The sequence below is a fragment of the Bos mutus genome, chromosome 1 (genome assembly GCF_027580195.1).
Source record: "Bos mutus isolate GX-2022 chromosome 1, NWIPB_WYAK_1.1, whole genome shotgun sequence".
Lineage (NCBI taxonomy): Eukaryota > Metazoa > Chordata > Mammalia > Artiodactyla > Bovidae > Bos > Bos mutus.
Window position 1 is genome coordinate 120,793,038 of NC_091617.1, and position 13,412 is coordinate 120,806,449.

At 39.5% G+C, this 13,412-nt stretch overlaps 1 protein-coding gene across 5 annotated transcripts in view; it reads left to right on the top strand.

Annotated features, from left to right (window-relative positions):
• Positions 1 to 66: 66 nt before the first annotated feature.
• Positions 67 to 13,412, top strand: part of LOC102280979 (phospholipid scramblase 2) — a 28,012-nt gene continuing 14,666 nt past the window's right edge. Inside the window, exons 1-3 of one of the 5 annotated variants that reach the window (XM_070374877.1) lie at positions 67 to 383; positions 8,438 to 8,477; positions 11,820 to 11,861. In XM_070374877.1, the coding sequence (XP_070230978.1) occupies positions 8,465 to 8,477; positions 11,820 to 11,861 (55 nt within the window). In that variant the 5' untranslated portion in view covers positions 67 to 383; positions 8,438 to 8,464. The remainder of the gene's footprint in view (positions 384 to 8,437; positions 8,478 to 11,819; positions 11,862 to 13,412) is intronic. The other 4 variants (XM_005899343.3, XM_070374873.1, XM_070374882.1 and 1 more) reach the window with 4 other exon arrangements.

The following is a 13,412-nucleotide window of genomic DNA, read 5'->3' on the forward strand; positions in this document are numbered from 1 at the left end:
CTGATTTCGATCTCAGTTCCTCGCGGACCTGAATCTCAAGACACAAGTATTTGGTGCCGCTCTAGGGGGCAAGGAAAGCAGCCTACAGCCTCTCCTCGCCGCACCGGGGCGTCGGTCCAGCCCCCAGGTCTCGCGCAGAGACGCGGAAGTGCCCAAGTGAGGAAGAGGGCCGGAAGCCCCTTTGTTACCCAGGATTTAGGAAACGAAACTAGAAACCACGGGTTTCGTCACCGACGTCGCTCAGAAGCCTGGGTAACTCCAGCCAAGATTGTGTGTAAGGAGCACGCTCGATCGCCAAGCGTTGCAAGCAGAACACAGGCTCCGCTCCCGGGTTCCCGCAGCTCCTCTCACCGCAGGTAGCCCCGGAGCAGCTGTGCAGACAGGTGGGCGGGCACCCGGCGCGGGGCAGCGCGGGTTCCCAGGGTGGGCGGAGGGGCGCTGGGGCACTTGGGAGCGAGGGGCGCGAGCGCAGGCGGGTTTCGTTTGCGCTGAGATTGGGGGTAGAGAGTGGGGGCTGGGGCCCCAGCGGCCTAGAAAAGCGACCTCCGAAGCTGAGCAGGGACTGAGCCCGGGGCCCGGGAGTCCCAGTCCCATCCTGGCCAGTCTCAGAGTCTTTCCAAGGTCAAGGTATTTCCTTCCTGAAACCGCCTTGTAGGTTCGAATTAGCTTAGTCCATCTCTTAACATTGGCCACCTCATGCGAAGAGTTGACTCATTGGAAAAGACTCTGATGCTGGGAGGGATTGGGAGCAGGAGGAGAAGGGGACCACAGAGGATGAGATGGCTGGATGGCATCACTGATTCGATGGACGTGAGTCTGGGTGAACTCCGGGAGTTGGTGATGGACAGGGAGGCCTGGCGTGCTGCGATTCATAGGGTCGCAAAGAGTTGGACACGACTGAGCGACTGAGCGACTGAACTGATCTCTTAACGAGCGGAGCAGCGTATCTCCCCGCATTTGAGGGAAATCAAAGGGACGATTAATAGAGCCTGCTAGCTGTCTTTGAACAGGAAGTATTAATTAGGATTGTGGATGGAGGCAAAACTATGCTAGGCACCCGGAAACACAGGAAGAATTGCCAAGACAGGTGGTTTATCACGTAGAAGGTAAAGTAGGAATCCACCTGCCTGACTTGAACGTGTCTCTACTACTTGATATCTGTGGACTCCTGGGCACTTTCCTCCTATACATTCCTTTCTTGGCTCATATCTGAAATTGGGTAACGATCAAAAGTTACAAGAGTTAGAGTATGATGTATAACTTTGGCACTGCAGAATATGCTCAGTAACGTTAGATTTATTACTTTTAATATCTGACCAAGCCCCTGCTTCTCCAGGCTCACTGTCTGGTTCCCATGTGATTTATTCAGACAGCTCTTCCAGCAAGTCCTGGCACAGCCACTTTCCAGTTCCAGGAACAGGCAGGCAATATTTCTCTTAGTTTAGCAATCTGAGATACATGGTTAATGTATGTGCCACTTGCTTAGTGAGAAGTATCAGGCGATTCAGGATACCCTTCTTCTTCCTGGAACTTTCTCGACAATAGAACTTTCTCTTAATAGCGCCCTGGCAAGTATTAGGATTGTAGGGCTTTGAACGCTGAACAAGCACAAAGAAATGGAAAGGGAAATGAGTAGGTTTCTGCATTTGGATAGAAGTATCAGATAAGATGGCCGAGTCACAGGTTAGCCAGACTTCACATCTGATTGGTAACTGTTCTTTCTGACCAAAGGGAGTGAAATAATACTGAACACACTGTTGAATCAATCATCAAGCACCAATTAAGTGTCCTGTCCTGACAGTCCATGTGCTGGCTTTTGAGAGTTTAGAGAGACAGAAAACCTGTAAGAACTGCTCCCTGTCCACCTCTCCATTTTCTTGTCTAATGATCTCTTTCTTTGCTCTGCCACCCACAGATCTTCATAACCTTGAATGAGCCAAGCTCTCTCACTCCAGCCACAGGACTTCTACCCATACAGTTCCCCCTGCCTCCCTGCCTCAATGCCTCGCCCCCCCAACACACACACACACACACACACACCTCCCTAACCTGGTTGATTTTAAACTGCCTTTGGCACTCAGATCTCACTTTTTGACAACCCACCACCACCATCTAAATTAGTGCCCCCATAACACTTTTTATAGAGCCATTATTTTTATTCATAACACTATTATTTGTAATAATATGTTAATTGTCCATCATTTTGTCCTAATGATTGTTATAGTGCCTTCCATGCTCTGTGCCTTCAAGCAATATTCCTGGAAAACAGGCACAAACTTTATACTGAGTGAATATTTACAGACATATGTATACATATATATGTGTGTGTGTGTGTGGATTTATTTATGTGTGCATGTGTGTGTATGCTCTTGCATTTTCTTTCATAGTGCTAACTTTAAAAACCAAAGCATTGTAGTTAAACAGTGCTAACTACTATGTTTATATTTTTCAAATTTTGAAAATAAGTGTTTACAGAAAAACTCTTGCATGCTATCCACCTTACATAAGAAAGATACCATAAAGAAAGTCTTTTAACAAATTTCACTGGAACTTGGCAATTTGGGAGAATGTCCTTTTTTTTTTTTCCTCAATGAGTCAAGGACATAATGGCAAAGGAAATGAATCATGAATCATTTAAATGAGCTAGATGAGTGAGTGAGTGAAGTCGCTCAGTCGTGTCCGACTCTTTGTGACCCCATGGACAGTAGCCTACCAGGCTCTGCCGTCCATGGGATTTTCCAGGCAAGAATACTGGAGTGGGCTGCCATTTCCTTCTCCAGAGGATCTTCCCAACCCAGGGATCGAACCCAGGTCTCCTGCATTGCAGACAGATGCTTTACCATCTAAGCCACCAGCTAGATAGTGAGGTATATAACATTAAGTAACTATCTGTGCAGGGGTCCAGCCCCAGCAGAATCCAGGGGTATCCTCAGGATTATGGTATAGGCAATAAGGAAAGTAAAAAGAGAGAGAGAGGCTTGATCTTCCTTGGTTTACATAGAAAGCCAATAAAGCTCCTGTGTTCCAAGGAGTCATCCTGAAAGAAGAACAGAAAGAGAAAAGGAGAGAAAAGGAAAAAAGAATGACACGGGGAGACCAAGCTTCGGTGAGCGAGGCCCATAACTTTATTTTCAAAAGGAACTTTCATATCTTGACTTGTACATAGAGGGAAATGAAAGATGCAAAGTCATACAGAGTCAGCCCAAACATTACATCTGTTTTGTCTTTATCAAAACCAGGATTTTTTCTGCATACCTTTCCCACAAACAATGTTGTGTATAATATCTTCTGGCCTTGGAGGCCTGTGGACATTTTATGACCCTTTTTTGATAAAGGCTGATCAGCCAGAAAACTTGTTTTCCCTTAAAGTGTTTCTTCTTTATTTCTCCAGCCTCAGAAAGTACTAAACAGAGTTACATTCTCACTGAGCAAAGGTGCAGTGGGTCACAACAAAGAAAGAACCAATTAGCTCAAAGGTCTGATGTGGTTAATTCCAAGGCTGCTACTTGTTTTTCTTACATTCCAACTATGTTAACTAATGCACTCCCAGGTACACACTCCCAGGTATGGGCACTTGGCAGCAAGCTTTGGCCCAATAATGAAGCCCTTTACCAGTACTATCTATTCTAACAATTTTTCATCCCTTAAAGGACTCTATGCTCATTAGGACTTTTAGAATGTTTTGGCTTCCCGTGCCTTTCAAGGTTGGGGAGTTGTGAACAATCATGTGTGTTAATTGCAAGAGTATGGATAAACCTGTCAGGCAAGCTAGAATGCCAACAGAAGGGTTAAAATAGAAATATTCCTTTCATGCCCAGGAGAATTATTAATTAAAGCCCTAAGTTGACTTTTTCCAGAGAAAGGTGGTCAGGGATAGCCCCCTGTTAATGACAGAAGAATTGGTGAAAGGCACAAAATAGTAAGACAGACAGATTCTGGTTTTGGGGTAGATGCTCTAGCAGATTCAGGGGGTCCCTTGAGGCCTGATCCGCCTTTGCCTGTCAGATTCTCTCCGCATGACCTTTGTCATGGGTGGGATCTCCCGTGGTGGCTTCCGGCATATCTGGGCTTAGTTTCCTCATTTATAATCTTTCCGGACTTTGTTTCCTCATTTATAAGGAGGAAAGGAAACAAAACAAATTTGTGAGGGAGCTATAAGTTGCCAGGGAAAGGTTTTTCAGGAGTAATAAAGCAACCAAACTAGGATAACTAACATAAAGATTAGTTTATGTGTCTTTGGTCTCTTTGGTTTAGTTGTTTTGTAGGACACTTGACCACCTGTCAGATGGCACCAATTGATGTAATGCCTATGATTTTCTTCAAGGTTTACTGTTAAATGCTATTCCAATGTGGTTCTAAGTATATTTGTTTTCATTTCTTGAATGTAAAATACCACAGTGGTATTTTATAGATAGGGTTCTTCCCTGGTGGCTCAATGGTAAAGAATCTGCCAGCTAAATGCAGGAGATGCAGATTTGATCCCTGAGTTGGGAAGATCCCCTGAAGAAGGAAATGGCAACCCACTCCAGGATTCTTGCCTGGAAATCCCATGGACAGAGGAGCCCAGCAGGCTGCAGTCCTTGGGGCTGCAAAGGAATCGGACATGACTTAGTGATTAAAAAACAAAACACATTTTATAGATAGACTCCTTCTCATCAGGTCCCTTGCACTGATAATAGCCTCAGCCATCCCACTCTGTGCCATCTTGGATGTGCATGTTCTGATGTACTCAAATCCACACCAACATCTTGGCTACCTATTTGTGTGAACCAACCCATCTGTGTTTGCTCCATTTGCCCTTTACTAAAACTACAGTTCAACAAATGAAATGCTTTCCCTTTAGATGTTAACCTTTTAAATGTGTAAATTTTACCTGCAAACATAGCTGAGCAACATGGAAATTGCTTGATTTGTGACTTACCTCAGCAAGTACTGAGTTCTCCACTACCTCTGTGTAATTCCTTGCCTCTCCCTTAGTCTAGTACCTCATTTTCACTTATTCACAGGAAGTTAAGGATATAGAATTCTGGGATTGTGCTTAGGACAGTAATGTTTTCCTAAAATAATAACACATATTCCCATCCTGGGACTTGGAGAAAAATGTCAACTGGCTTGGTTTTAGGCAATTAAGAAGTGGATTTGGATAAATAATCCAAATCTAGTTAATACCTAGTTTATAGGCATAGTAGTTTCAGAATCTTTCAAAAATTAGGGATATTTACCCTTTGAATTGCAGGTTATACTTTAATATTTCTTGACACAATAAGAATGAAACTTCAGAACCCTAAGAGATGGGTCAAAGGGTTTCCTGGAATATGAATTGTGGGAACATAACTGTATATGACCTGCACTATTTCTCCTTCTCCCTGGTAGGAGAGGTTTATGATTCATATCCCAGAGCATCGATAGAATAGGTCTGATAGAATAAATCTGACAGAGATATGCTTATATGTGTATAGTGTATGATGCTTTAATTTTCTCAGATGCTCTCATTTAACAGGTTAGGAGTATGTAGTAATCCAGTTATAATTTGAAGTTCTGTATTTGTCCTGAAGCAGTTATGATTCCAGTGGTACAGTATATAATATGATTTCATTAGAGGTTATGATTCCAGTAGTACAGTATATAATATTATTTCATTAGAGATCTTTTTCTACTACTACAAGATAAATATGATTTTCTTGGAAGTCTTTCTGTGATTTGTTTCTTACTAGGAGCAGTGGAAGACATGATTTAAAAGTTATATTGAATTAAGTAACTAATTAATTATTCCAGGACACAGCCCAGTCATTTCCAAAACTGAGTGGTGTTATTTATATCTTGTAATAGACCCATTAAGTCTGTCGTTTTACCTTAAAACAGCAAAGGAGACCAGACAGGGATGAACATGGGGGATGTCTTTAGTCCACAAATACGTTGTTCTACCTGGCACACGTACAGGTTCCACTGTTACTTCACATTTTATACCAGAGCTTATGATATACCATTTTTCCTGCTTGAGATATTATGAAATTGTGAAAATTCTAAAACCTACAGAAAATTGAGGACCCAGATTTTGTTCTGTCGTTTTACCAACAGATACTCATCCTCACAAAGCTATAGGTTAAGACTCAAAGTAATGTGACCTGGTGAAAGTGAAAGTCGCTCAGTCGTGTCCGACTCTTTGCGACCCCATGGACGGTAGCCTACCAGGCTCTGCTGTCCATGGGATTTTCCAGGCAAGAATGCTGGAGTGGGCTGCCATTTCCTTCTCCAGGGGATCTTCCCAACCCAGGGACTGAACCCGGGTCTCCTGCATTGCAGACAGACGCTTTACCATCTGAGCCACCAGGGAAGCCCAAATGTGGCCTGGTAGGAAGGGAAAATGTAAATATGAGCCAATTAGCTCTGAGTCTATTTAGTTTCCCTTCCTTGGATTTCTGTGTAAGGAGGGAATTATCTCTGGCTTCATGAAAGGTAAACAGCCTTATAGTCACAGTTAGTACTCATTCGGCAAGGATTTGGGAACTTATTTCTTTGTTATTTAAGAGCCTCCACCTATTCCTAATGTGATACACAGCATTCGTGTATAAATTTCCTCTCTTTTTAGCACATTCTTTATTTCTGACAACACTGGATTTCCCAGGATCAAACAACAAAATGATAAGAAATACACTGTAAATTAAAACAATTTTTTCCATTTCAAATGGATAGACTTGCCCTCCAGAAACAATGAATTTTTTTTTTTTTTACTAATTTAGTGATTTTCTCATAAAAATAAATTACTTAATTCTAAAAATAATATCTCCGGGTATTATTTGAGATTTTTCCTTGAACTGAGTTTCCTTCTGGCCCTTTAGGAAAGGGAAGAATGACTGAAACAGTACTTCCTTAAAATTACTTAGTTGATTAAAGAGCCATATAACATTTTTTAAAAACTAATCATACTTATAAAGTGATCCTAAGAGAAACAGTGGTAAAGTAAAAACTTGAGCTGTTTAGTGTGTTAATTAAAGGATACTACCCATTTCTACTCCAGAATGTATTAGGTTTTAAATTTTTGTATATGTTAAGGAACTCTTAGTACATTTGAAGATAATGAGTATGAATTTCAATATACACTCTTTGATCACAGAAATGAGTGTTGACAAAAGTAATCATGGCTTATTGTATATAAGAATTTAGTCTTTTTTAGCTCATGTGATAGAACATAAAACACTAATATGGCCTTTGAAAATTTTTGGCATACGTTTATTACTTGTGTTTTTTAGTTTATTGTTCACTGTTCTAGAATAACTGCAGAAAAGCATCAATGTTATTTTTTTGTTCTTTTGGCCTGAGGAGGTCCATAGCACTTGGTTTCTGACCAGTTAATGCTAACAGGGGTTATTATTGTTCTAAAAAAATCCAAAAAGTCAACACTGCAACAAGAAACATATTTTTTTAAAATTTTCCAAGGCTAAGAAAACCCATTACTGAACTTCTTGAGTATATATAATTAAGAGGTGACTATAATTGGAATATATTTAAGAGCTTTGCTGTATTATTAAAATTTATGCTTATGACAGGCAATGACAAATCAATAATTTGGAAGAGAGGAAGGATGCGGTTTCTTCTCGGGAACACCAGATTTTAGTTATGGATATGGAAGGATCAGTTGGCTTTTACTTATCATTTAGGGTAACACAGTAGTTGGAGTTATTAAAGGGGCAGCAAAGACTGGAGAGGGCCTGGAAAGGGTTGAGCTGATTCATGTTAGTGTGCAGGTCCCAGATAAAACAGTCAAGTAGCAAGTTTTTGCCTAAGGTGTTAATTATAATTAACATGCATACCGGGATTTAAGGTGGAGAGGTGGAAAAAGTAGTGACTAGGTAATAGTGGGAAAGACTAGGATGGGATCAAGTCACTAGAAGACAAAAACAGCTTCTACAACCTCTGGGTGTACGTTTTTAGGCTAAAAGTCATTAATTGATATACAAACGGGGAGCCAGGCCTTCTCAAATTTGCTATTCAAGCCGGGCAGAAAATATCCTCAGGGCCTGGGATTTCCAGAGATATCTGCGATAGTGTGACCTGATAGCTAAACTTTCTCCCTTTTATGGTGGACCACAGCTGGAGCCCAGCACTGTGGCTCGGTCCTGGATTACATGCTCCCTGTAGGTTGTGTAGATTGGAAGGCTCAAGTTTTTAACTGGAGGGCCTTGGGCTCACAGTGTTTCTTTTCTGTCTTCCTTCCTCTTTGGACCCTTTCCTCCCAAGATATTTAGAAATCGTTCACCATCCTGGACTGACCCACAATTTCTAAAATCCTACTCAGAAACACAGCAGTGGGAAACAGAGTCAAGACCGAAGGGTTCAAATGACCAGATTCTCAATGGTTCGATGAATAGAGGAGTATCTTGTGTGAATATAGTTTCCGGGTATCCTTTTACATATTTGACCTATGTATTTATATCAGGTCTTCTTTTTCAGAACTGTTTAAATCATGGACAAACAAAGTAAGTAATCTGTTTATTTTCCTCCTATAATATTAAATCTCTTGTTAATGTATTATTTGTCAAAATGTTTTATTCAGTTTCTGAAAGAATAGAATTTGATTTGTGTTGTTTATGTTCCAGAACCCTCAGTCTGGGGCAGTGTTTTGACTATAGAGAAGATGTACACAAATATCCACTACCACTAACTTTCCCTTTAAAAATAAAAAAGCCTTAGATAAACCTATGAAATTTTAGGCTTAAAAAAAATGAAATCTTAGGCTTACTGGAAAATATATAATTTAATATTATACTTCATCTGAATCAGGTTTCCCTTTTCTTTGTACATTTTATATATATATATATAAAAGACTATTCAAGTCATATTATTTAATAAACAATGGACTTAATATGCCAGGGCATTGTAATAAAATGCTCAGTTACATCCCCAATATATATCTCATAAAATACACATTTGAATAGGTTTAAATAACTATGTCTTTATTTTCTGGCTTTTTTTTTTCCTCAAGAAAATTATAAGATGAGTATTGGCCAAACATGTAATAAAAGACTTTGTCTTTTAAAAAATCTAAGTTTCTGAAGAGAAAAAAAATCAAATGGGAAAAAAAATCCTGTCTTCGGAAGGATCTCTATTCTCTATCTTTACTTAGATAACCAAAGAGATGTTTATCTCTACCACAATGCCAGCCTTGCTACATATATCAGATCCTCTTTAGGGCCAGAAACCTTGACTTTCTTTCACAAAGTTTCATGATTTTTCTTAATATATGCTATATTAATTTAGTTAACAATACTAAAAACTTTCAGAATGTAAATTCATATAATATTAAGCTATTTTCTTTGCTGTAAGCTTTAAGATGCTTCAAGTCACTTAAATAATTGATTGGGTCATGGTCATAATTACCTTTTAACTCTTCAGCTTCATATATACAAATGTATGAATTTGTGTGTATATGTGTACATAAGTAGAATGTGAATGTATGTGTGTGTATATATATATATAAATATACATATACACTGATATAGAGAAATAACAATAAAAAAACTTGTTGACAATATGAAAGTCCTATGATTTTTTAAGTTATTCTAAGTTGCATTGCACAAATGCAGAAATACATCCATAATTCATTTGCTCTTTGATCTACTTGAGCACTTGCCCATTCACTTATTGTTTTTCTTTGTATAACTCCCCCCTGGAATTCCTGAAACTGGGATTGTTGCTCTGATACTGAAACCCCAGAGATCATAGCCTCCTAATTTCTTGACTCTGTCAGCTCCTTGGTTTGTGTGTGTATTTACTGTTGCTCAAACAGCGGTACCTGGTAAGAAGTGCCAAAATGTGACATACCATTTAAGGATGGGTCTCTAAGTCACACTTGTAGTGTGTTTCCTTGAGATCTGTTGAGTCTTACTCTGTGAGGCAGCTGTGGGCAGAGCCTGAGGAGCTAGAGAACTAGAGCTGGCCCACTCACCTGAAGCCAAGACAAACAAAGAAGAGATGGTTAGGACAGAATGACTTGTGATATTGCAGTGATGTGTGATAATTTGGGGTATGCTGTGGTCCGTATGGGGAAAAGCCCTAACTCAAGTAGAGGATTTTCTGTTGCCTGATTTGCACAGTATCCATGGACTCCATTCAGCTGAAGTTATTATGAAGCCAATAATGAAAAAAAAAAAAAAGAGGGTAGGAATAGGGCATAACCCAGTCTTCCTGTGAAATCATATGACTTGAGTGGTCTTTCAAGGCACATGATAGAGAAATATACAGGAAATGTGTCAGATTGAAAGCCTAGTCAACTTTTTCTTCTCCATTCATGCTATGTTCCCATTATTCAAAAACAAACTATTTTGAATTTACAGTTAATAAGCCATAGGAAAGAAAGGAGAACATTGCATAAACAGAGTGTCTGAAAGCGAAAGTGAAAGTGAAGTCGCTCAGTCGTGTCCAACTCTTTGCGACCCCGTGGACTAGCCTACCAGGCTCCTCTGTCCATGGGATTCTCCAGGCAAGAATACTGGAGTGGGTTGCCATTTCCTTCTCCAGGGGATCTTCCCAACCCAGGGATTGAACCCAAGTCTCCCACATTGCAGGCAGACACTTTAGCCGAGTGTCTACTAGACCATAAATTCCATAAAGGCAGAGCCAGTGTAGCCATTGAACCTAACTGAGGGCTAACACAGGACATGCTAATAAATACTTATTTTCTGGCCAAGGTGGTTGCTAAAGGAATGACTAGACAAATGCAGATATGAAGAAATAGGAAACTGAAAAATTTGTACATACATTGAGATTATTGAAAGCACACTGATTAGCATATAGCAAAATGTAATATATTTGTTTATTGTAATTAACTCAGTTATGATTTTTGTCAGTCAAATACTAGGAATTTCCTATGGTATAAACTTAATGGGGTAGTTCCAGAGTAAGTATTAAAAGTATATTTAAATACTGAAGTACATATAAATATTTAAAACAATTCTTAAAGCAACAATTATCAGATCAGATCAATCGCTCAGTCATGTCCGACTCTTTGCGACCCCATGAATCGCAGCACGCCAGGCCTCCCTGTCCAACACCAACTCCCGGAGTTCACTGAGACTCACGTCCATCGAGTCAGTGATGCCATTCAGCCATCTCATCCTCTGTCGTCCCCTTCTCCTCCTGCCCCCAATCCCTCTCAGCATCAGAGTCTTTTCCAATGAGTCAACTCTTCGCATGAGGTGGCCAAGGTACTGGAGTTTCAGCTTTAGCATCATTCCTTCCAAAGAAATCCCAGGGCTGATCTCCTTCAGAATGGACTGGTTGGATCTCCTTGCAGTCCAAGGGACTCTCAAGAGTCTTCTCCAACACCACAGTTCAAAAGCATCAATTCTTCGGCACTCAGCCTTCTTCACAGTCCAACTCTTACATCCATACATGACCACAGGAAAAACCACAGCCTTGACTAGACAGACCTTTGTTGGCAAAGTAATGTCTGTGCTTACCAAACCCACATCCAACTAATTTCATTTATCTGTTTCTCTAGTCTATATGTGGTTTTAAAACAATCTATTTTTTCCTCATAACAAAATCAAAATATGGAAAAGAACACTCATCAGACTTTTTTGAGACATAGAAATTCAGTACCAGTAACTTAGCTGCCTATTTTATTCAAAGAGAATTTGAATCAGGATTCTACTGCAAATTACCTTTGATAACAGGCACCACTTTTGTTAAGTGAAGAATCCACACCGTTTCAGTACAACACGAGAACATGTAAATGAAATTATCTAAAAACTATGCATTTTTCTGATATGTATATATATTTTTAAGAAGATATATGTTTACCTTTTGTTGAATTACAGATGTGCATATGAATCCTCCACACCCAGGAACAAATTTAACAGGTGAGTATCCCCTTGAATATCCATCAGCAGCATTCCCAGGTAAACATCGGCTTAAAGAATAAAAAAAAAACAAAAACCAATTTATCAGTTATGGACATTCCCCAAAGGATGTGTGTGTGTGTGTGTGTCTGTATGTGTGTGCCTATCTCTGTGTGTATTTTAGTAGTGTCTTTTATTAAAGGGGCAATAATGAAATTGACAGTGTAGTTCTTGATTTTTTCTTTGATTATATGTTTTCATAAAGATCATTAAAATATTTTTTCTATACAGGATAGTAAAAATATAGTGTTAATAAAAACAGTAGTGAGTTGACAGTAAATGAAATATAAGGTTGCACATAAATTGCACAAAATACACATATTAAGTAACAGATTTTATTCGTTCTCCATTTGTTTTGAAAAATATGGTTATTCAATCACATTTAGGAAATTTGTCTATGGGTATTTCTGAGTTATTTATTATCTGGAGTTAATTGTGTTTGGTGATTTGCAAAAGAGATGACTGCTTAAGCATGGAAGCTTCACTCAACTGAAACATAGCTACCCGGGATAATCCTCACTTTCATTTTGAAACACAAAAATGTGAAAGCTTTACTTTTATATACATACTCAACTGTGCCTTGCCTTTCTAAGAAAGGTAACTGAGTCGTATCACTACATACACCAAGGAATATATTATGTCTTTTGAACCACTGCCTAGAAGGCTTCAGAGATTTTCGTTTAGACAAACGCAGTCATCAGCATTTCCAGAACTTTACCAGATGGCAGAGTTCATTTGCAAGTGGGCAGGCTACATCTTGAGAGACCAGGACTTAGGATCAAAAGGGATCCAGTTTGGCCACAAGGGTTTATGCATTTTGTATTCTGCTCTGAGCAAGCACATCTCCTTGGAGCTGAGTGACTTGTTTAGCTGTCTAGCCAGGAACCTCTCAGTGGAACCTGGATCTCCTCCAGATGTTTGTGTTTAAAAAAATGTGAAGTAGAAAGACTGCCAAGGTTCTAAGATAATAGTTCTCAGAGGTGCCTAGGCTTAAGTATTACTTGTTAACTATTGAAAACCTTAGTACCAGGGCACCATCCCAGGAAAATTGAAGCAGAAGTTCTGGTTGTGGCACCCTGGGATTAGTAATTTTTTAATTTCCCAGGTGATTCTAATGTGCAGCCAGGGCTGAAAACTGCTACTTGAAAATTTTATATGGTTGGTGTTTAGAGAATTATTAGCACTTGGGGGATATTTTAATCCACCCATGGCTAAAAAACAGTAGATGGTACATAATTAGGTTATAACCAGACTGGCGAGCTTGTGAGAAAAATAGCTCAACTTTGTTTCTCAAGTCTAAGGCTCATGTAGCACAGGTCTTTTATGATAATGATGCTAACAACAGTGATGGATTAAAATTGAGAGCTTATCATGCCGACTGTGGATTAACTCATTTAATTGCCAGACAATATTAACAGGGTAAATACTATTAATTATTGCCATTATGCAAGTGCAAAAACATGCATAGAGAGACTGGATCAGGCTTCAAGTTCTGGCTTCTGTATTTAATCA